We start from the raw sequence: 20697 nt of genomic DNA on the forward strand, positions 1-20697 counted from the left end.
GCCAGGCTTTGAGAACATTAAAGTATGCAGGACTCAGATATTGAGCCTCTATTTTAGTCAGTAATTATAAGGGATGAGGAAAACAGACTTGCTGATTAAATCAGCTTGATGCTTCTGTCTGGAGATGAGTCCGGATAACAGGGAGTTCTTCCATGAAGACTGGGAACTGTGCCTTGGGTGTGCTGTTAGCTGCCTGCCTCAGCTCTTCCTTCAGGAATCTTGTCCTTCACCTTTTCCCTGGACATAGCACACTAAGCCCTTTGTTGCCTGCTTGGATTAAAAATTCTCCTACTAGGGCAGGCGTTTGGTACAGTGCTGGCATCCTGTGTCAGAGTGCCTGCTTTGTTTCAGATCCAGCTCCCTGCTGATGTGCCTGGGAAGGCAGCAGGAAATGGCCCAAGTACTTGGGTCTGTGCACCCTTGTTGGAGACCTGGATGGAGTGCTGGGCTCCTAACTTCAGCCTGCCTCAGTCCAGCTGATGTAGGCATTTAAGAGTAAATCAGCAGATGGAAGATCCCACCCCCACCTCTCTCTCTCTCTCTGCCTTTTCAAATAAATTAAAAAACAAATGAAAAAGCCAAAAAAAAAAAAACACCACACTCAATTAAACTCAATTAAAAGAAATTAATCCTCATGCCAATTTGCTGATTTCTTTTGCTTGCGTCTTTCTCTTTATGTTTATGGCTGTTTATCTATGTAATTCAGTGCCAGATTTAACAAATTTGCCACTCTCAAATGGTAGCTCAAACTTAAGTATGTGTATTTTGTTTTAAATAAACTTGGGTTTGGAGCAGTGACAAAAAATTAAGAAACTGAAACAAACCAACAGAGAGAATACTATGTATAAGAAATGAAGTAGGACATTTGAACTGAGTGTTGCATATGGGTTGACAGAATCATGGGTCCTAACCGTACATGATACATCATTGCCTTTTTCTCTTCAATCATTTCCTTATGAACTCTCATGACTTCTGTTTGTGTTAGCTTCCCTCATCTTCAACGTGGGGCCAGCAGTCCAATACCACAACCTGCCAGTCTCAGACCACGCTGTCATTGGCTGAAATCCAAAAACTGGAAGAGGAACGAGAACGGCAGCTCCGAGAAGAGGTAAGTGAAGTAGAAGTGGTCTAGTCACAGTGTTCAGAATACCTCGTGTGCATTATGGGTTGGTGGTAACTGAAGACTCAGAATTGCTGTACTTCTGACTCAGATGTTTACTATTAAACTCTTTATCTTACAATTTGGTTCATTAAATATAAAGCATCTAGTGAAAATAACATTAATTTTGGATAACATAAATGTTCAGTTTCCTTAAACATTTTACCATAGTTCTTCGGAACTAGCACTGAGGGGTAGTTAAGTGAAACCTGTACATGCGGCGCCGGCATCCCATTTGGCAGGTTTGAGTCCTGGCTGCTCCACTTCCGATCCAGCTCCCTGCTAACAGTCTGGGAAAGGCAGCAGAGGACGGCCCAAGTGATTGGGCCCTGTTACCCATGTGGGAGGCCTGGAAGAAACTCCTGGGGCCTGTCTTCAGATCAGTCCAGCCATGAACGTTGCAGCCATTTGAGGAGTGAACCAGCAGATGGAAGACCTCTCTCTTTGTCTCTCCCTTTCTCTGTCTGTAATTCTGCCTCTCAAATAAATAAAAACATAATAGAACATCGGTAGAAGTAAATAAATTGTTGAAAATTATGGGTGAGATGCAAGCATTTGACGCAGTGACTTAGGTCACCATTTGTGCACCTGCATCTCCTATAGGAGTGCCTTGTTCAAAGTCTGGCCACTCCCCTTCCAGTCCAGTCTTCCTGCTGACGTACGTCCTGGGAGGTGGCAGGGATGACTCAGTACTTGAGTCCCTGCCACCCACGTGGGAGACCTGGATGCAGTTTCAGCTCTGGCGTTGGCTTGGCCCAGCCCTGACTATCGCAGACATTTAGGAAATGAAGCGGTAGACGGAAGATCTCTGTTCCTGCCTTTCAGAAAAAATGAGAAAAAAAAAAACACTAGACAAAATTGTTTAAAAAAACTATGAGTTATGCACACATTCTTTTGTAATTTTTATGTTTAGAATGTAGAATACATTTTTCTTTAAAGGGTTTTATGGTTCCCTTCTGGCCTAGAAAAACTTAAAATATGACAGAAAAATAAGTATTCTGTTTTAAGTCACTAAGTCTGTGTCCTGTCTTAGGATAGAAAGGATACAAAAGAGTGGGAAAGTAGGGAGAAAGATATCACACAGCTTTTTTGACAGAGAAAGAAAATGATGAATTCATGGTTTGGTTCAGCATGTCATTATCTGTCTAAAACTGGTAAAAATCTCTTTCATGAAGCTTCCCTGTCTAGTTGAGGAGAGAGAGCTGGTGTATTGGAGGGTGACAGTAGCAGAGAGAAGAGTCACACGGGCTAGGAGAGGGCCCTGGGGCAGGTGAGACTGATGGCCCAGGTTAGGGTGGGCGGTCTCAGAGACCCTCTCTGGAACTGGGGGTGATGCAGCAACGCCTTGAAGAACGTGCTGTTTGCAGATGTGCTATGAGGGGAGCAGTGAGTGCCGCGAGAAGTGGGAGTTGTTGTAGACATTCACCAGGAGCACGCCTGCGCTCAGCATTACGCTCGAGTGTTTCTGCCCCTTGAAAACTCGGGTATTTCCCACCTTCACTTAAAAGTCCTGATTGAACTTTGTTTTGAAATCGTGCTTTCTCTAAAACATTATCAAATGTGGATGCAGAGCATAGCATACCTTTCCCTTCAAGGCCAAAATTTTCCAATTATTTTGGACTCTGCTGAACAAAAAAATAACAATGGAAAGAAGTAGGGATCACAGGAGTTTCCTGTTTCTCTTGGTGTCCCGGAAGTTACTGATCGCTTCATTTGTGTTTTCAGTGGATTGTCTTGAAGTCTTCTTATACCCTCTAAGGCATAAAATGCCAGCTAAATCCACATTTCTGACGTGGAGAGCCCGAAGCTGAGTTCGTCCAGCTTTCCCCTCCTTCCTGGGCCCTTGAGCCTCTCCCAGGCTGGCTGTGCAGCTTGCTGCACAGCTGTTCTCCATCTGTCTGGAATTCCGGTTTTAGCACATTGCCCCTGCTAGACTGATGTTCATTGTGTTTTCTCTCCGGTTTTCCATCTTTTCTTTTGTGAAGGGGGCATTTCCTCTATTTTATGTTTACTGAGATGTTAGTGTAGCTATCTTAGTTATTTTGAGTCTTTATTTGGCTGAATTTTTTTTTTTTGTAAAAATAGATTTATTTATTTCTTTAAAGGGCAGAGTTACAGAGAGGCAGAGGGAGAGAGAGAGGTCTTCCATCTGCTGGCTTACTCCCCAAATGGCTTCAATGGCCAGAGCTGGGCTGATCCAAAGCCAGGAGCTTTTTCTGGGTCTCCCAAGCAGGTGTAGGGTCTCAGGGACTTGGGCCATCTTCTGTTACTTTCCCAGGCCACAGCAGAGAGCTGGACCAGAAGTGGAACAGCCGGAGTCTTGAACTGGCACCCATACGGGATGCCAGCACTGCAGACAGTGGCTTTACCCACTAAGCCACAGTGCTGGTCCCCAGTATTTCTTTTTATAGCCTTTTATTCTCTTTTCTTTGCTTTTATTTTTACTTATTTATTTTTTAATAAATCTTCCATCTTTTTTTTTTTAAAGATTTATTTATTTATTTATTTAAAAGGCAGAGATGGAGAGAGAGAGAGAGAGGAGAGAGGTCTTCTGTTCACTGGTTTACCCCCAAATGGCTGCAATAGCTAGAGCTGAGCCAAGCCGATCTGTAGCCAGGAGCTTCTTCCGGGTCTCCCATGCAGGTGCGGGGGTCCAAGGACTTGGGTCATCTTCTGCTTTCCGAGGCCACAGCAGAGAGCTGGATCTGAAGTGGAGTAGCCAGTACTCAAACCGGCACCCATAAGGGATGCTGGCACTGTAGGCGGCAGCTTTACCCACTATGCCACAGCACGGACCTCTCTCTTTTTTTTCTTTGCATGTACCATGTCACCTCTCTAAGGATGTTACTGACTGATAGGGAGAGAAAGATGTTCCATTCACTGGTTCACTCTCCAGATGGTTGCAATGGCCAGAGCTAGGCCAGACTGAAGCCAGGAACACAGGCAGTTCTCCTGGGTCTCCCATGTGGGTACAGTGGTCCAAGGACTTGGACCAACTTCCGCTGTTTGCCCATGCTTTTAGCAGGGAGTTGGATCGGAAGCAGAGCAGCCGAGAGTTAACCAGTACCCATGCGGGATGCCGGCTTTACAGGCGGCAGCTCTGCCTGCTAGGCACAGGCCTCAGCCTACTTAACTAACAGCCATTCTGCATTTAGTCTTTGTAGTTAACTGTGTTGCCACTAAGTATCCGTTTGGCGTAGCAGACTTTTCAGACTGACCCGGACAGCCTGCTTCTCTCCCTGTGCAACAGCAGCGGCGACAGCAGAGGGAGCTGATGAAGGCGCTCCAGCAGCAGCAGCAGCAGCAGCAGCAGAAGCTCTCGGGCTGGGGCAACGTCAGCAAGCCGGCGGGCAGCGCCAAGTCCCTCCTGGAGATCCAGCAGGAGGAGGCCAGGCAGATGCAGCAGCAGCAGCAGCACCAGCAGCCGCCAAGCAGGGGCCGGAACAGCACAGTGGGTTCATGTCCTCGCTCCGCTGCCTGGGCTGGGTGTTCTGTTCTCTAACTGCTGTGGACTGTCTTCCCACCTTTGTAGCATTGCTCACCACAGTCATTTTTCTTTTCTGACAGCATTCCAACCTGCACACCAGCATTGGGAATTCTGTTTGGGGCTCTATCAACACTGGTCCTCCTAACCAGTGGGCATCTGACCTTGTCAGCAGTATCTGGAGTAACGCGGACACTAAAAACTCCAACATGGGATTCTGGGATGATGCAGTGAAAGAAGTGGGACCTAGGAATTCAGCAAATAAAAATAAAAACAACGCCGGGCTCAGGTAGGGCTCAGAGTGATCGCGTCTGCGCACTGTGGTTGGCCGGGGGTGTTGGTGGGGACGTGGGGAGTTGGATGGGCAAGGCAAGGTAGCTTAGTTCTCATTTACTGTTTTCTTCTGTGTCCAGGCACAGGAAGTCATAATTGTAGTGACTGAGTTCCCCTAGAAAAACATCTATATTATTTCCAGAGGCTCCTTCTACTGCTGAGCACTTAATCCATTGTTTATTGTGTGAGAACCACTTACTATATATCAAGAATAGTATAATATTTTCACTGAACATTTCTCTAAGGTATTCTCTGAATATCTTGGCATTTTTAGTAAATGTATAAAGGTCTTTGTGCTACAGTATTATACCTTAAAGCTGTTTTTATGATCGGTCATAATTCCATGTCCTCTTCAGTCAGTGCACAGTGTTAGGAATGAGTGTGGGATTTTAGTTTGAGTGCATGACCTCAATCCCAGCACCCCCACTTTTAGCTGTATGACCTTGGGCAGGAGGGAACCTTGGGCCTCAGTTCCCTCATCGGTAAAATGAAGGCGACAACTTCCGGGCTGTGATGTGAAGACGAACGGGTGTGAAGGAGTCCTTAGCGCGCCTGGCACGTAGTAACTGCTTAATCCATGGTGGTGTTCTCGGCTTGTTCTTGATTGACTGCGAATGAGACGGGCAGTATCTGCTGGTTTATCGAGCATCTGCCAGGCACTGTGCTCTAGGCCTTTGTGAATAATTCTTTTATTCCTAATGGTGACTCAGAGAAATGTTAGTACCATTTTACAGGTGAGGAAACTGAGGCTCAGTAAAGTTAGCAGCTTACATAAGGACACACAGGGAGGATTTCATAATGTTCTCCAAGCTGAAGCCCTGTGTTCGTAAACTAGGATATATTAGCTGAGGCTAGAACTTTCAGGAATTTCCAAACCAAATACTTAATTTTTCTTCTTTTTTGGAGCCACATAGTGGATTACTGGACAGCCATCCAGTATTACCAAGACATTATACATTTATGGTGTTGTACTGTAATCGTATAGTAACAGTTCTGGGAATATAATATCGCCCTGTTGTTTTGCTTTAGTAAATCTGTAGGTGTGTCTAACCGGCAGAATAAGAAAGTAGAAGAAGAAGAAAAGTTGCTGAAGCTCTTTCAGGGAGTAAATAAAGCCCAAGATGGATTTACCCAGTGGTGTGAACAGATGCTTCATGCCCTCAATACGGCAAACAACTTGGATGGTAAGAATCGGGGCGGGAACCCCAGCCTGTGAATGACAGGCATCCACAGAGCAGACTGGGACGGTAGGCCAAGACTCGGCAGAAGGGAGATCTGAGGAGGTCAGATCTTGAGCCTGCCATAGGAATCTCTCTCTCTCTCTCTCTCTCTCTCTCTCTCTCTCTCTCTCTCATCTCTTTTTAAAGGTTTGTTTATTTATTTGAAAGGCTGAGTTACAGAGAGAAAGGGAGAGACAGAGAGCAAGCTACTGGTTCACTTCCCAGATGGCCACAGCGGCCAGGGCTGAGCCAGGCTGAAGCCAGGAGCTGGACTCTTGTGCGCTGCTTTCCCAGGTGCATTAGCAGGGAGCTGGATTGAAAGTGGAGCGGCTGGAACTTGAACCAGCACCCGTATGGGATGCAGGCTCTACAGGCAGCGTTGCATCTGCTGTGCCACAGTGCCGACTCCCAGGAACTTGACTCTGAATAGTATTGTGAGAAGAGCCCTGTAGTACTGAGCTCAGATAGGTTGCTACAGAGTCAGTGCTGTTTCAGGCTGCCTTGGTGAGGTACAGGACCATACTGTGCTGCCCATTTTGTTGGCACATTGTTTGCTGTGTGAGGTCCACAAAGAAGGTAATTGCCATGGTGAGGACAAAGGTCAACTTCGGCAAGGGAAGGCTGACACGATGGACATCATCCCTTCCTTCCTTTGGGGAAGGGGTGGCACTCAGGATAGACAAAGTGGACTTATTTTGTGTGTGATACAATCAGGACTTGTGTGGAAGTGAAAAGGTCTCCGCACAGTTTGAAAAAATGTGCTCACAGCTAGCTGTTTCTGGAGGGAACTGCCGCCTGCCTGCCTTGGCAGTGAGGTGTCCTGTCCCACCCAGAAACGTTAGGGCAGAGTCTGAACGAGGATTCCCATGCTGCTAGATTCGGCTGAAGCAGCTCGGCAGTGAAGGAATCGAGGGGCTCCTTGGTAGCACTCTCCTAGTCCTGCTGATCTGGAAGGCCACAGAGTGACTGTGCAGCAGCACAGCTACCACCCATTAAGCAGCGACCATGTGCGAGGCACTCCTGACGGGTTAGCATGACACTGTTATTTAATCTTTGCAGAAATTCTTAAAGATACCTTTACAGGTAAGTTATGTGAGTGTTAGCCCTGTTTTATAAATCAGGAACAGAGGCTGCGAATGGTTAAGGAGCTCGTCAAGGTCACACAGCCAGCAGGTTTCAGTCGGGTTTCAAACCCACCTCTAGCTCTGACGACTGTGTGTTTGCTCTGACACCACATTGCTTGTATTTTGCATTTGATTTCTCTACAAATGTATCCGTGGATTGCCAGATTACAGTTGTATCTTCAGTGTGTGTCCATCACAACGCCTGGGTATGTCATGACACTTAATACTGATCGAATTTAAGGAGAGAATAAGTTCCCCAGTTACTTTGGTTTTAGGCAAGTAAATGTTTGTCAACATAACATTTAGTTAGATTAAATACACATGGTGTGTGTTTGACACTGTGCTACTTCAGTTAACGTAGTGGACTGTGGTGATGGTATCTTTTCAGTTCTGGGGGTAGATGAAAGAATATTTCACAAGGTAGTAGCTGCATATCTTTCACGTTTCTGTCATGGTGTCTGTATTGGGGTGACTATATATTAAAAACTAAAACTGATATTTCATGTGTGTGCATCTGTTTCATTATTTCTTGGTTGCTCTTTGTCTTCTTCTCTCCCATATTGCAGTTCCCACATTTGTTTCTTTTCTAAAAGAAGTAGAGTCTCCTTATGAAGTCCACGATTATATCAGGGCCTACTTAGGGGATACTTCTGAAGCCAAGGAGTTTGCCAAGCAGTTCCTTGAGCGCCGTGCCAAACAGAAAGCCAGCCAGCAGCGCCAGCAGCAGCAGCAGCCGCCGCAGCCACAGCCACAGCAGCCGCCGCCGCCGCCGCAGGTATGAAGTAGCCCGGGGTATCCAGCACTGCTGTGAGTGCTGAGCTTTTTAGTTCGGAGAACTGGAAATGCAGACTGACCATGTGTGTACAGCCTGTGGTGATGAAGCTTCAGAATGTACTGAATTCCTGGACTTACATTACATGTCTGGAGGCCTTTGTGAATCTCCCAAATAGCAAATGTAATCATTTATTCTCTGCTAGTCATGCCAGTAGCATTTTTCTTTTTCTATTTTATTTATTTATTTATTTTTTGACAGGCAGAGTGGACAGTGAGAGAGAGCGGGACAGAGAGAAAGGTCTTCCTTTTCCGTTGGTTCACCCCTCAGTGGCCGCCGTGGCCGGCGCACCACGCTGATCCGAGGGCAGGAGCCAGGTGCCTCTCCTGGTCTCCCATGCGGGTGCAGGGCCCAAGGATTTGGGCCATCCTCCACTGCATTCCTGGGCCACAGCAGAGAGCTGGCCTGGAAGAGGGGCAACTGGGACAGAATCCGGCGCCCCGACCAGGACTAGAACCTGGTGTGCCGGCGCCGCAGGCGGAGGATTAGCCTGTTGAGCCGCGGCACCGGCCAGTAGCATTTTTCTTAATTCATATGTATGTCTTTGTGAGATTGCAGATTCTAGCATCACAGACCCGTAAGTGCTTTTGAGAGGTTCCTCCCCAGGTGCACGCAATAGGTGGAGCGGGGCGCTCCAGCCGTGTCTCCCACATGGGTGGCAGGAGCCCAGGGCTCAGGCTTCCCCACTGCCTTCCAGGGTCTATGTTGGTAGGAAGGTGGAATTAGGAGCTAGAGCCAGGCACCAAATCTAGGCATGCCAGTAAAGGATGTGGCCTCGCAGCGCCGGTCCTGACCACTAGGCTGCACACCAGCCTGGAGGACCATTTCACAGGGAAGTCACTAATAAAAATCAACTCAAAAATATGAAAAACTTGACACTAAATTAAAAAAAAAAAAACCCTACCTGTTCACAGTGGGGTTGACTCTCTCCCGTGAGAGCCGAGACAGGAAGGAAGAGCATTTCCTTTTTGCTCCAGCTGGGGCCGTGTGCTCGAGCCCCTCGGGTTTGCAGCTGCACTCTTCAAGTGCATGTCCAGAATGACCCTGGCCTCAATGGCTGGGGCAGAGCCCGGGGCTTGGAACTCCATCCAGATCCCCATGTGGACGGCAGGGCCCTGAGTCCTCGGCCGTCTGGCACTGCTTTCCCAGGTGTGTCAGCAATGAGCTGGGTGGCAGGTGGAGCAGCTGTGCTCGAGCCAGTGCTCTTAAAGGATGCCTGCACCACGGGCGTCACTTAACCCACTGTGCTACAATGCCAGTCCCCCATGATCCTTCTGCTAGACGTGAGTGTGTGTTGTAGCACACTCTTGGGGGAGTGGATGGACCTGTAAAGTACAAGGCTTTGAAGTCCAGCTGAGCGGATGGGCTGACAGGGATAAACTGAAGGAAGATGAAGGATGTAGAGACTGGAGTAACACTAAGAAACATAGTATAAGGACGTAAAGGAGAAGGCATTGTATTGCAATACAGATGGCACCTAGCCTTTGTGACATGGCTTCCTCCGCAGGTGGGAACTGGAAGGTGGAAGCCCAGGCAGTGTTCACACACATCCCTAGCCCCATACCTCTTCACACACCCATGGACCAGGCTCATCCTGATCCTTGCTTTTTACACACCTCCGCCACTGCTACCACTCTTGCTGTCAACTGATCATTGAAATACATCCCACTTTAAAATAAATAGGTCTCCTCTGAGCACCAAGTAAGTGCAAAGGGCTAGTACACTATTAGAGTATGGACAGTAGTTTGAGGTCAGAAAACTTCTGAGATTGCCGAGAGCAGTCATGTACATGACTTTGACCTTGAGTGGTAATATGCTGCGAGCTAATCTGGAGTCTGCCCTCTCTGTCCTGGGCACAGAGAACAGAGCCTTCTGTGGGGATAGGGGAGTGTGCACCTTGTGGAGCAGAGCTTTGTTCGTGATTATTCGCTGTTTCTTCCAGTACCTGCGGATGGTACAGATCCACGGATACGGAGAAGCTCCTGGAGTTACCAGGAAGGGCTTGCTGGAGGCATTGAGCTTAAGTGGGATGTCTGAACCTGTAGCAGGGGCTGGCGGCTGTGTGGCCCGCATTATCAGAACCTGGAATGGGCTTTGTGTTTTCAAACTCATACTTGATAAAGTGAGGGCAAGTGGACTGGGGCAGGTTCGCTGTGTCATCTCTGTGCTGTCTCTTTCCACAGGACTCTGTGTGGGGGATGAACCACAGCACACTCCATTCAGTATTTCAGACCAATCAGAGCAACAGCCAACAATCCAATTTTGAGGCTGTGCAAAGCGGCAAGAAGAAGAAAAAGCAGAAGATGGTCCGAGCAGATCCCAGTTTGTTAGGTGAGCACAGTCTCAGCTGGGGTGGGGCATGCAGGTGACGGCAGTGACATCTGGGAATCCGTGGGGCCTTGTGTTTCAAGAAGGGACATAATTCCATATAAATTAACGTCGTAATAAGTTGCCGGTATTTCCTGGCAGAGCAGAGCGGCAGCTGAGCCTCACGGCTGCGGCTGAGGGACGTCACTGTGACTTCATGGTGCTCTCAGCTCTCAGGCATTGCTGCCCTGAAGGCCCTTGAGTGTTGCTGGGCATAGTGCTCACGGAGGTCCGACAGCAGGTGCTCTTCTGTTGGGAGCAGGGCGGGAAGCCCGTCGGAGTCTCCACGCCGTGTCCTGACACGCAGGCCTGCTCTTTGCCGTGAGGCGCTGTCCCAGCTTCACAGGCGAGCGGACCAAGGCCGGAGGAGCTGGAACACTGCCAGTGTCCCGGGCCCTGTGCAGGGGAGCTGCGGCTGTAGACAGGCTGCTCTCTTCCTTCTTCCTGTTACACACAGTGTGCTTGTCGGCCATTGAAGACCAGTGTCTCCATTTAAGGCAGCTTCCTGGATTGGGGCTTGGCAGACTGGCAGGAACGATGAAGTTTTGGGAGTAACAGCACAGGCTGCCCGTGTTTCTTAAATGGCCAGCCAGCCTCACAGACAGTAGGACTGAAATGATCTTGTTGGAGTGTCAAGCCTGCTGTCGTGAGCCGTGCCGTCTGTAGCAGGAGTGCACGGCACAGGCTCAGGTTGGGTGCTGGCCTGATCGGGGACTGCAGTACGGTCCAGGTGGGGAGGGAGAGGAGTGAGACGGGTATTAGAAAGGTGGGGGTGGAGTTAGCTGGAGCGGAGTGGGGGAGCGAGCTGCTGGTGCTGCCTTCTGTGGAAATGGTTTCACCTGAGGAGGAGTGGGTTGGAAGGGCTCCTTGGGAGAGCGTGGGAGCCGCACCGCCCTGGGGAGCGTCCTGCTTTTCTTCGGGGGTTTCCTGCCTTGGAGGAAACCTCACCTCCCAACAGAACTGGCCTTTGGAGATGGCCAAGGCTAGGAACAGGGAGGTCTGGTGACATTCTGTTTGCTTCTGCTTGTCTTGGAAGTTAAGGAAGAATGGAAAAGTCCAAAATGTCGCTCAGTTTGGACAGAAATAAGTGACTAGGTTTCTGACTGGATTCTAGCCTAGAAACCCTTGCTGTTTCACTTTGGGAGCTGAGGGGTAGGCTGCCTCTGCCAATGAGGTCAGCCTGTTTGGACTTAAATAATATCTCATTGGGTCTTGTCTCCACTTACAGATCTTAGGGAGAAAGGAACTTAAAAAAAAAAATTCTCCTTTACAAGGGGCAGGAGTTAGATCCTTCACGTCCTAGGGATAGTTTAAGGAATCCTTAGGTCTTAAAGGGGGAAGGAAAAAAAAATGACCGTTGTAAAGGGAGCAGAGCTGCTGAACAGATAACTTGGCGTGCTTTTCCCGTGGAGCATTTTCTGAAAGTTCCTGCTCGTCTAACTCTCACTCTGGTTCTGGTTGCTGCCTTAGACCTGCGTGCTTCCATCTGTTACGTTTCAACTGATAAGTTCCTCCTTAAGGTTTTACAGACAGAAAAATCTTCAGTCCAAGTGTCCTGTGCACACAGTGATTGAAAGAGAATTTTGCTTCTAAAACAAACCAGCAGGTGGCGTCCTGGCCTCACTCGAGTCTCACTGTCCCTCCTCTTCCTCTAGTTTGTAGAGCTTCCAGGCGGCCACTGTGAACCAGCGGCCTGCACTTGCATGTGATAGATATACACAGGGTACGATCTCCTCCAGTCATCCCTGCCTTACAGGAACTCTTCACAGACCTTAAAGAGTCGAGCAGGTTTGCCCCAGGGACAGTGGTTTTTAGAGCCCAGCGTAGCGAGTGAGGTCCTCATCTGTGTGGCTTTGGAGTTGCTGGTATTCCCTCCTGTGAAGTGAGGGCCATGCGTGTTCGCTCTGCTGATTTGCTAACGTCCGCAGGAGTCTTAGCCTGGTAATCCCATTCTAGCATCTAAGGAGCAACTGTTCATTCTTTGTCGGGAAAGAGGTGGCCTCAGACTTCTCCCTTCTTCTCTTTGTATGATTGTAATGAATTGTTCTTAAAAAGTTGTTTCTCCATTTTAATCGAAAGACCGAGAGACAGAGACAGAAAGAGATCTTCCGTCTTCTAGTTCACTCCCCAAATGCCTGCACCAGCCAGAGCTTGGCCAGGCCACAGTCAGGAGCCAGGAACTCAGTCTGGGGCTCTCGTGTGAGTGACAAGGCCCCAAGTACTTGAACCATGACCTGCTGCCTCTAGGGTGTGCCTTAGCAGGAAACTGGACCAGAAGTGGAGCCTGGACCCAGACCCAGACCCAGACCCTGTGATATGGGTGCCGGCGTCCCAGGCAGTGTCCTGACTGCTGTGCCAGACTCCCACCCCGTAGCTGGATTTTCAGTGACATTCCTACTTGCTGTTGCATGTAGCTCTTTTCTGTTTTTCCTCTTGAGATACATGTGAAGGCCAAGTAGCAGAATTAATAGTTCATTTCATAGACTGTTTGGCCTTTAGGTTCTTGTGCTCACCGATTAAACTGTTACTTCAAAAATAGGAACACAGAGCCTTTCATTATTTTCAAGGGAAAAAAAGGAGTCTTGTGGGTAATGGAAACAGAGTTGTAGGGGCTCAACTTGGGACAGGGTTTGGGACAGTAGCCTCGCTCTGTGCGAGGCCTCACAAGCGTCCTGTACTATGGCCTCCTTGCTTAGTAAACAGGGAGGTTTATTTGTTTGAGGTCATGATATTTTTGAGTCAATTGGTAGGCTGTTCTTTATTATGTAAGACATATTTGTTTGTTATTGGTACATTTCAAATGCGTAAAATTAAAGAACAAAAAAAGTGGCGCAGAGAAGCCTGCAAGGACTAACAGGGCTGCTTTCCCTCTGGTATTTAAACCACAGCTGAAACTGGGGGCATTCATTCTGGGGAGGTGACCCGGAAAGCTTCCCGAGCCACTCACTCCCAGGAGGCCCTGGGACTTCAGCTTTGTGTCAGCCTCTGGTTGTAGAGTTTGTTGAAGAGCGGCATGCGACGGTTGCGTTCGGATTTCAAACGTCAGCGGTGTCAGGACTGCATGCTGCCTCCTCGGCGTGCTGGCTCCGTTTGGTGGATCGGATATCACTAACTAAAAGCCTTTCCCTCGCAGGCCTGCTTAGGGTAGAGTGAGTTCAATAAAGTAAGCTTCTTATTCTGTCTGTTGTCCAGGAGAAAGCACGTGTGCCGGCTGAACTTCACAAAGTTTAAAGGGAAAAATGTTCCCATTAAAGTGAGTCAGGGAGTTTTAGTGCTGCTCAGATTAATAATTACAAAGTACTTAGTGTGTGCTGTGCCCCACCTCAACTTCTATTCAAGTGTCCTTCTGAGTGAACTTGTCGTGAGCCAGCCAGCAAGGCCTGCCTCAGCACACAGGCCAGTCTCTTCCAAGCTCCTCCAAGGCAGCTGTTTGCTATTCTTTTTAAAGGGTGATGCCATTTGGTTTTGGTTTTTTCTCCTTGGCTAAATTTTTTTAAAAGATTTAATTACTTATTTGAAAGTCAGAGTTACAAGAGAGGGGAGAGGCAGAGAGAGAGAGAGGTCTTCCATCCTATGGTTCACTCCCCAATTGGCCAGAACGGCTGGAGCTGCGCCAATCCGAAGCCAGGAGCCAAGAGCTTCCCCCGGGTCTCACGCAGGTGCAGAGACCCAAGGCCTTGGGCCATCTTCTGCTGCTTTCCCAGGCCACAGCAGAGTGCTGGATTGGAAGAAGAGCAGTCGGGATTAGAACCAGCGCCCATATGGGATGCTGGCGCTTCAGGCAGGGCATTAACCCGCTGCGCCACCGTGCAGGCCCTCGATTAAATTTTTTTAAGAGAATTCCAAGAAACAAAGCAGGGAAGAACAGATGCCTTCTGATTGGATTGCCCCCTGTGGTATGCTCAGGAACAGGAGACTTGAATTCTAGCCCACTACCTGGAATTTGCGCCACTCGGTTGCCTGAGTGTGGTCACTGATAGCTTGTGTTCCTCCGCAGGGTTTTCAGTCAATGCCTCATCGGAGCGACTCAATATGGGTGAAATCGAGACTTTGGACGACTACTGAGCGCCCGCGGTAGCCTGGCCCTCCCTCTCCTGCTGCTGCCTGTGGATTCTCCACCTTGGGACACAACAGTCACTCACCACCTGCTCTTTATCTGTGCAACAAACCACAGAACCCATCCTCTCAGGCTTTTTCTTCCAGCCCTTTGTGTCCACAATTCTTTAAACCATTTGTGTTGGTGAGCATCGAGACTCGCTACGTGACCGTCCCTTTGTCTCGGGTGGCAGGTGGGGTTCCTCCCCAGCCAGGCTGATTGTGGGCGGTGCTTCCATCTGCTGTCTCCCAGAGGGTGTCCTGGGCTCTGCCAGGAGCAGCTTGCTTCTGTCACTTTTCCCCTCCTGTTTTGTTTTTGGTTGTTCTGTTTTGTTTTCTTTCTCTTCTTCATTTCCCCGATAAGGGCAAGAGGTCTCACTGGTGCAATTGTGAAGAGAGCTAATGGTTAACAGACACTGGCCAGCACCGAGCACCCTGTGGACTGTGGCTCGGATGTCCGGCAGAGACGGTCAGAGCTCCCCGGTGCGAGGGTGGCTGCCCGGGCTGGGATTGCTCAGCGGCCCCGAGCGGGGTGGAGTTGAGATCGGATTGGCTTGACGGTGCACGCCCCTCGCCTGCTCCTCCTCAGCATCTTTTTGGAGAAAGGATCTCTGTTTTCTTCACTAGCTAGTGACTTCCAGGCAAGCTCACGTCTCCCCGGCTTTCTCCAACCTGATTGGACAAAGGAAACCCTATGGCCTGGGAGAGGGACTTATTCTTAATTTTTCTTTCTTACAAAAACTGATTTTTCCCATAAATATTTTTACTTCAGAGGACTAGGACCAGTTTGTTTTGGGCCCTTCTGCTGAAAATTTGTCTCGTTTAAGAGGCAGCTAGGATCTTTACCATATGTATGAATTTGTATAATTTCATTTTGGATAGGGATAAACTTTTGCTTCCGATAAAAGCCCGGAATTTCATCTGGTTCCTCAGAGTATTTGCGTGTGTGTCTTGCTGTGGCCCCACAAATGTTCTTTTTAAAAAAGATTCTGGGATGGCAAGTTGCTTGCCTTTTCTGGAAAAAACGTGCAGACTTGACTGCCTTTCAGAACTTCATCCGTGGAAGCCGCTGTCCGCGAGGACGCAGGGGGCGCGAGGGGACGGGCGCGAGGGGGCCAGAGCCTGGCTCTGCTTCTGCTCAGGGCCTGCTCGTGCCCTTGCACTCCGGGCAGCTGTGTGCTCAGGCTCCATGTAAACCAGTCCTCTTCCTGCCGCCACCAGACCCCCCAGAGCATCGCCTGGTCGCTGGCACGCCGCGGCGGGCGCGTGGTGGGAGCCGTGGCGTGCAGCTCCTGGCCGGAGCACCTGCCTGTGTGTCTGCATCGCCGGGAGGAGGCGGGAGTCGCTGAGAGCAGTCTGGTCTCGGAGCTGTGTTCCGTTTCTGCTTCTGTTGTTTTGGATCGCCATTCTCCAACCCTTCCTGCCTTCCTCCCTCCCTCCCTCCCCAAACGTGTACAATAACTATACAGAGACTGCTACAAACTTGTATATAGTTTTTGGATCAAATAGCATGAGGAGATGAGGAACCATTAAAAAATTGGGACTCCTGTTCTCCTTTGCTTTGTAAATTCAAAAGGGGGGTGGGGACGAGGGATAGTTACAATGTTTACAGAACTTTAAGCTCCCTCAGAACTTTCGCCAGTGTGGAGGAAATAAAAGAGAACTTCAATAAAACCTGGTGGTGTTGTGTCCGCGCGCGCCTCTGGCCTCGCCTCTGCCAAGGCTCTGCTCCTGGCTCCAGCGCCGAGACGTGGAGGCGGCCGCCGCTCTGCCAGGCTGCGGGACACTGGCTGCTTGTGTGTTTGAGAGCGTGGAGGTCCAGGTAAACATGGGTAAGTCTGACCCGCTGGCTTCCTCCCCTCGCTGTCCCTTTCTGCTGACCTGGGCTTCGGTTTCTGCTCACACCACAGTCACCTCCCACCCCCACACAGCTTCTGAACCAGACTCCACTGTGTGTGTGCAGGAAAAACACAAATTACAGAAGAAACATGGAGAGTGGCAGGGGCAGGTTAGGGGAAGAGTCGTTATCGTTGTGGAACATTCCGTTTGCTTACCCAGAAGACTGGCTTCTGACTTCGTGCAAGGAAGCCGCTCTTCCCCGGGAACGTCTCTGTCTCCGGGCCGCTGTCCGTGTTCTCAAGTGCGCGCTCACCTGCGGCCCCCACACCCTCTTCTCAACCTGGCTCCTGAGCTCCTGCGGAGGCGCCCTGGTCATCCCAGAGTCCCTCGCGCTCCAGCCCTTTGTGTAAAATGGCATGGTGTTTGCATAGCCGCTGTGCCTGCCCTCCCCTCTGGTACAGTGTAAACTCTGTGAACATGGGTGGCTCTGCATTGTTCAGGGCATAATGGCGACAAGTGACACGCTCGGTTCAGACAGTTGTTCTCCACAAAGTACTTTTGATCTCTGGCTCATGGAACCCATGGATACAGAGGGCCTACTGGTTTGTTTGTGTGTTTGTTTTTTAAAGATTTATTTATTTGAAAGAGTTAGAGAAGGGGGGGGGGGAGGGAGAGAGAGAGAGAGAAAGAGAAATCTTCCATCCACTGGTTCACTCGCCAATTGGCTGCACCGATCCGAAGCCAGGAGCTTCTTCCGGGTTCAATGCGGGTGCAGGGGCCCAAGGACTTGGGCCATCCTCTGCTTTCCCAGGCCAGAGCAGAGAGCGGGATTGAAGAGGAGCGGCTGGGACTAGAACCGGCGCCCGTATGGGATGCGGGCACTGCAGCGGCGGCCTACTGCTGCGCCACAGCACCGGCCCCTGCTGTGTCCTACACCATTTGCTTTCCACGTCTCACATTCAGAGATTTAAACGCTACCCCAGAGAAGACACTCCGATGTGGAGCTTCCCCAGGACACAGTCACCGAGACGGGCGGCAGCCGTTGGGACTTTGGAGAGGGCCCAGTAGAAGGGTTCCGGCTCTTCCATGTGGTCTCTGGTCAGGTCTGAGGCTTTGTCCTTGGGGAGGCTGGGTTAGTAAGTGGGCTGTGTGATGGCTGATGGCTGGAGCAGCGGCATCCGTGCTGTTGAGCATGGCAGTGCCCGTAGTTCGACTTAGATGGGGGTTGGCTTCTCGTGGGAAGCCGATTGGTTCCTCCCCGCGTGGCAGGGCACACTGGAAAGGCCCCATTGGTGGGATGGGAGGTATTGTTGGGGTCATTCTGGGGAATGGTTTACAGAAAAGGAGTTGATACACATAAGGTTTTTTGTTTACATTGGCTCCATACCTTGAGCCCTCTTTTTTTTTTTTTTTTTTTTTTTTTTTTAAATTTAGTCACCATTTGAAAGGCAGAGGTAAAGTGAGAGAGGGGGAGACAGGGGTAAGAGCGCTTCCATCCACTGGTTCCCTCCCTACATAGCCGCTGTTGCCGGGGCCGGGCCAGGCCGAAGACAGGCGCCGGGAGCTCCATCCAGTCTCCTGTGTGGGCCCCAGCACTGACGCCTGTGTTGTAGGAGGTGGCTTATCCTGTCACACCACAATGCCAGTCCCTTGTTTGGTTTTTCTATTTCTAGGTGGATGATAATACTTTTGACTTTATCTACATAAATAAAAATTTTTAAAAAATGGACCTGGTGACAAAATTGGTAATTGTACGCGTGCCGCCCTTGTCTGAATTATTAATAAATGGTTTGTGTGTGACTGAACAGAAGTGGTCCTTTGAAATGAACGTGTGTGTGTGTGTGTGTGTTTTAAGATTTAACTATTTGAAAAGCAGGGCTACAGAGGCAGAGAGAGATCTTCCATCTGCTGGTTCACTCCCCAAATGGCTGCAACAGCTAGAACTGTGTCCATCTGAAGCCAGGAGCCAGGAGCTTCTTCCAGGTCCCCCACACGGGTACAGGGAGCTGGATTGGAAGTGGATTAGCCAGGACTTGAACCGGCACCCATATGGGATGCCAGCACTGCAAGTGGCAGCTTTACCTGGTACGCCACAGCACTGGCCCTGAATATATATACGTATACACACACACACACACACGATGTACTTATTTATTTTCCAGACCTCCCATGTGGGCGGTGGGGACCCAGACACTTGCACCATCTTCTGCTTTTCCCAGGCCTCTAGCAGGGAGCTGGATCAGAAGGGGAGCAGCCGGGACATGAACTGGTGCCCTTTATGGGATGCCGGCATTGCAGGTGCTGGCTTTACCTGCCATGCCACAGTGCTGGGCCCGAGGTGAACATACTTGTTACCGTGCGCCCAGTGTGTGAGTGGGACAGAATGAGGCACGACCAGAGGTTGTTCCTGAAGTCGACGGGTCTCTTAGAACAACCCCCCCGCCCCCCCCCCCATTGGCTCAGTTCCTGCTGAGGGTGTTGCAGTGCATGCTGGGACTTGGGAGCCACCAGGTGTGCGATGCTCACTTGACCCGTGTTACCAGTCCCTGAGCACCTGCAGGAGGAGGTGCCCTCCAGGGATTGCTCGCTGGGATATTGCAGCGGAAGCAGTGGCCGTTTACACCACAGTCCCCCACGTGGGGGGGGGGGGGCGCTGCGTGTGCGTGGTGGGCAGGGAGGGAGGGAAGTGGGCTTTCTCCCCAGCAGCTGCTCTGTGGTCTAAATGCTGCCATCGCTGGCAGAGTGCTGAGGTCGTGGGCGGGACGCGGCATCGCTGGTCTTGGAAAGCAGTGACATCACTTCTCGGGGCGTTCTCGTGTCCTCCCAGCGTGAGTGGTGGGGTTTCCCGGCTGCTTCCTCCTCTGGGGTCCTCCCCCAGCATGAGAAACGGTCCCGGACGAGTCCGTGGTTCAGGCTGGGTTTGCTTGCATGTGACTTGAGTGACTTGAGGAGGTGGTCAGGTCCTCAGTACAAGGCTCCAAGGAACCTGCTGCTTCCTGTTTCGCTGCCTCGATCATGGCTTCCATTCTCAAGGTCAGAGCCCAAGGTGGCTGCCTCAGCACCAGCCATCTTGCCCATATTCCAAGCTCTCAGCAGCTTGTTTGGGGTCCTACCCAGTTTTACTGACCAGAGTGGTTACTTAACTAGTTACTGACAAGACTGGACATTTTAGGGTCAGTTGAGTGTTTTGCCATCCCAGATGCCATTAGGGTTCTGTCCTTGAGAAATGGGGAGACCGGGCATTGGCTGTGAGTTGCCCACCCCTTCGTCCTCTTCAGGGTTCTCTTGGGAGCTGGGGACATCGAGGGGGCTGAGTCCGTGTGCGCTGACCGGGAAGGAGCGGCCTGTGCCAGGGAGCCGGGTCTTCCCCAGCGAGGACTCGGGAACAAGCTCCCGTGTCGGTCCCCGCGCGGATCCGGGGCCCTGGAGCAGCCTCGGGGGTTCCGCCCTGCCCAGGGTGGGGGGCTTTCCCGTTCTGTGCAGAACACCTGGGCCGGTGAAGCGACCCTGAGCAAAGTGGTCCCTGGGGTCCGCCTGCCGGGTTGGCAGGTGCCGTTCCCTGCGTGAGCGGCTTCCGGATCAGGGAGTTGTGGTGGGTCGTTTGAACGGGCCCTCTGCAGCCGCTTTGCCAGGGAGGGGCGTCCTGGGGGCTGCTCGCCCAGACGGCGCAGAAACCCTGCCTGGCTTGGACCCTCGGAGGCCGTGTGCACCAGCCTGCGCACTGACTTTGTCCTGTCTGTCTCCTGTCTCCCCGGGGGTCGCGGGGTCGGGCTGGGGCGTCCAGATCCTCCGAGGGACTGGAGACAGAAGCCCCCCCCAGCCCCGTCTCCCAGTTTCTATGGGGGGGGGGCGTTCACTGGAAATGGAGTCGCGGCTCCCAGGCTCTTGTGAACGGGCAGGCCCGGCCGGCTGCGGCCCTCGCCTGCTTGACCAGCAGCCTTGGCTGGAACGGGGTCCTAGCCGAGACGCAGGCCTGGCAGACGGGACCGCTGGATCCTGTGGTTTTGCTACCGTGAACGGAGCCTGGAACAGGCCAGAGGCCCAGAAGCACCCTCAATCCTAGAAAGAAACCATACAGAAGGGCAGGGGAGGGGAGGGTGAGCGAGAAACGTCAGGAAGCCCCAGCGCCACCCCGCCGGCCCTGCCACGTCCCCTTCCACGTGCCGCTTTGAGTCGCTCCGTCTCACCTGGGTGTTTGGTTCCCTAAGGACTGAGTTTCCCCTGTGTCAGTCAGGCGAACGTGC

General features: G+C 50.9%; 1 protein-coding gene across 4 annotated transcripts in view; it reads left to right on the forward strand.

The window, feature by feature from the left end:
* GIGYF2 (GRB10 interacting GYF protein 2) overlaps positions 1 to 16307 on the forward strand; it is a 152026-nt gene extending 135719 nt beyond the window's left edge. For 3 of the 4 annotated variants that reach the window (XM_062193489.1, XM_062193495.1, XM_062193509.1), the window contains 7 exons: positions 986 to 1108; positions 4410 to 4610; positions 4727 to 4932; positions 6006 to 6160; positions 7887 to 8095; positions 10336 to 10483; positions 14517 to 16307. In XM_062193489.1, the coding sequence (XP_062049473.1) occupies positions 986 to 1108; positions 4410 to 4610; positions 4727 to 4932; positions 6006 to 6160; positions 7887 to 8095; positions 10336 to 10483; positions 14517 to 14584 (1110 nt within the window). In that variant the 3' untranslated portion in view covers positions 14585 to 16307. The remainder of the gene's footprint in view (positions 1 to 985; positions 1109 to 4409; positions 4611 to 4726; positions 4933 to 6005; positions 6161 to 7886; positions 8096 to 10335; positions 10484 to 14516) is intronic. The other variant, XM_062193501.1, reaches the window with a different exon arrangement.
* The last annotated feature ends 4390 nt before the right edge of the window (positions 16308 to 20697 follow it).

This window comes from Lepus europaeus, chromosome 1, assembly GCF_033115175.1.
Source record: "Lepus europaeus isolate LE1 chromosome 1, mLepTim1.pri, whole genome shotgun sequence".
Taxonomy (NCBI): domain Eukaryota; kingdom Metazoa; phylum Chordata; class Mammalia; order Lagomorpha; family Leporidae; genus Lepus; species Lepus europaeus.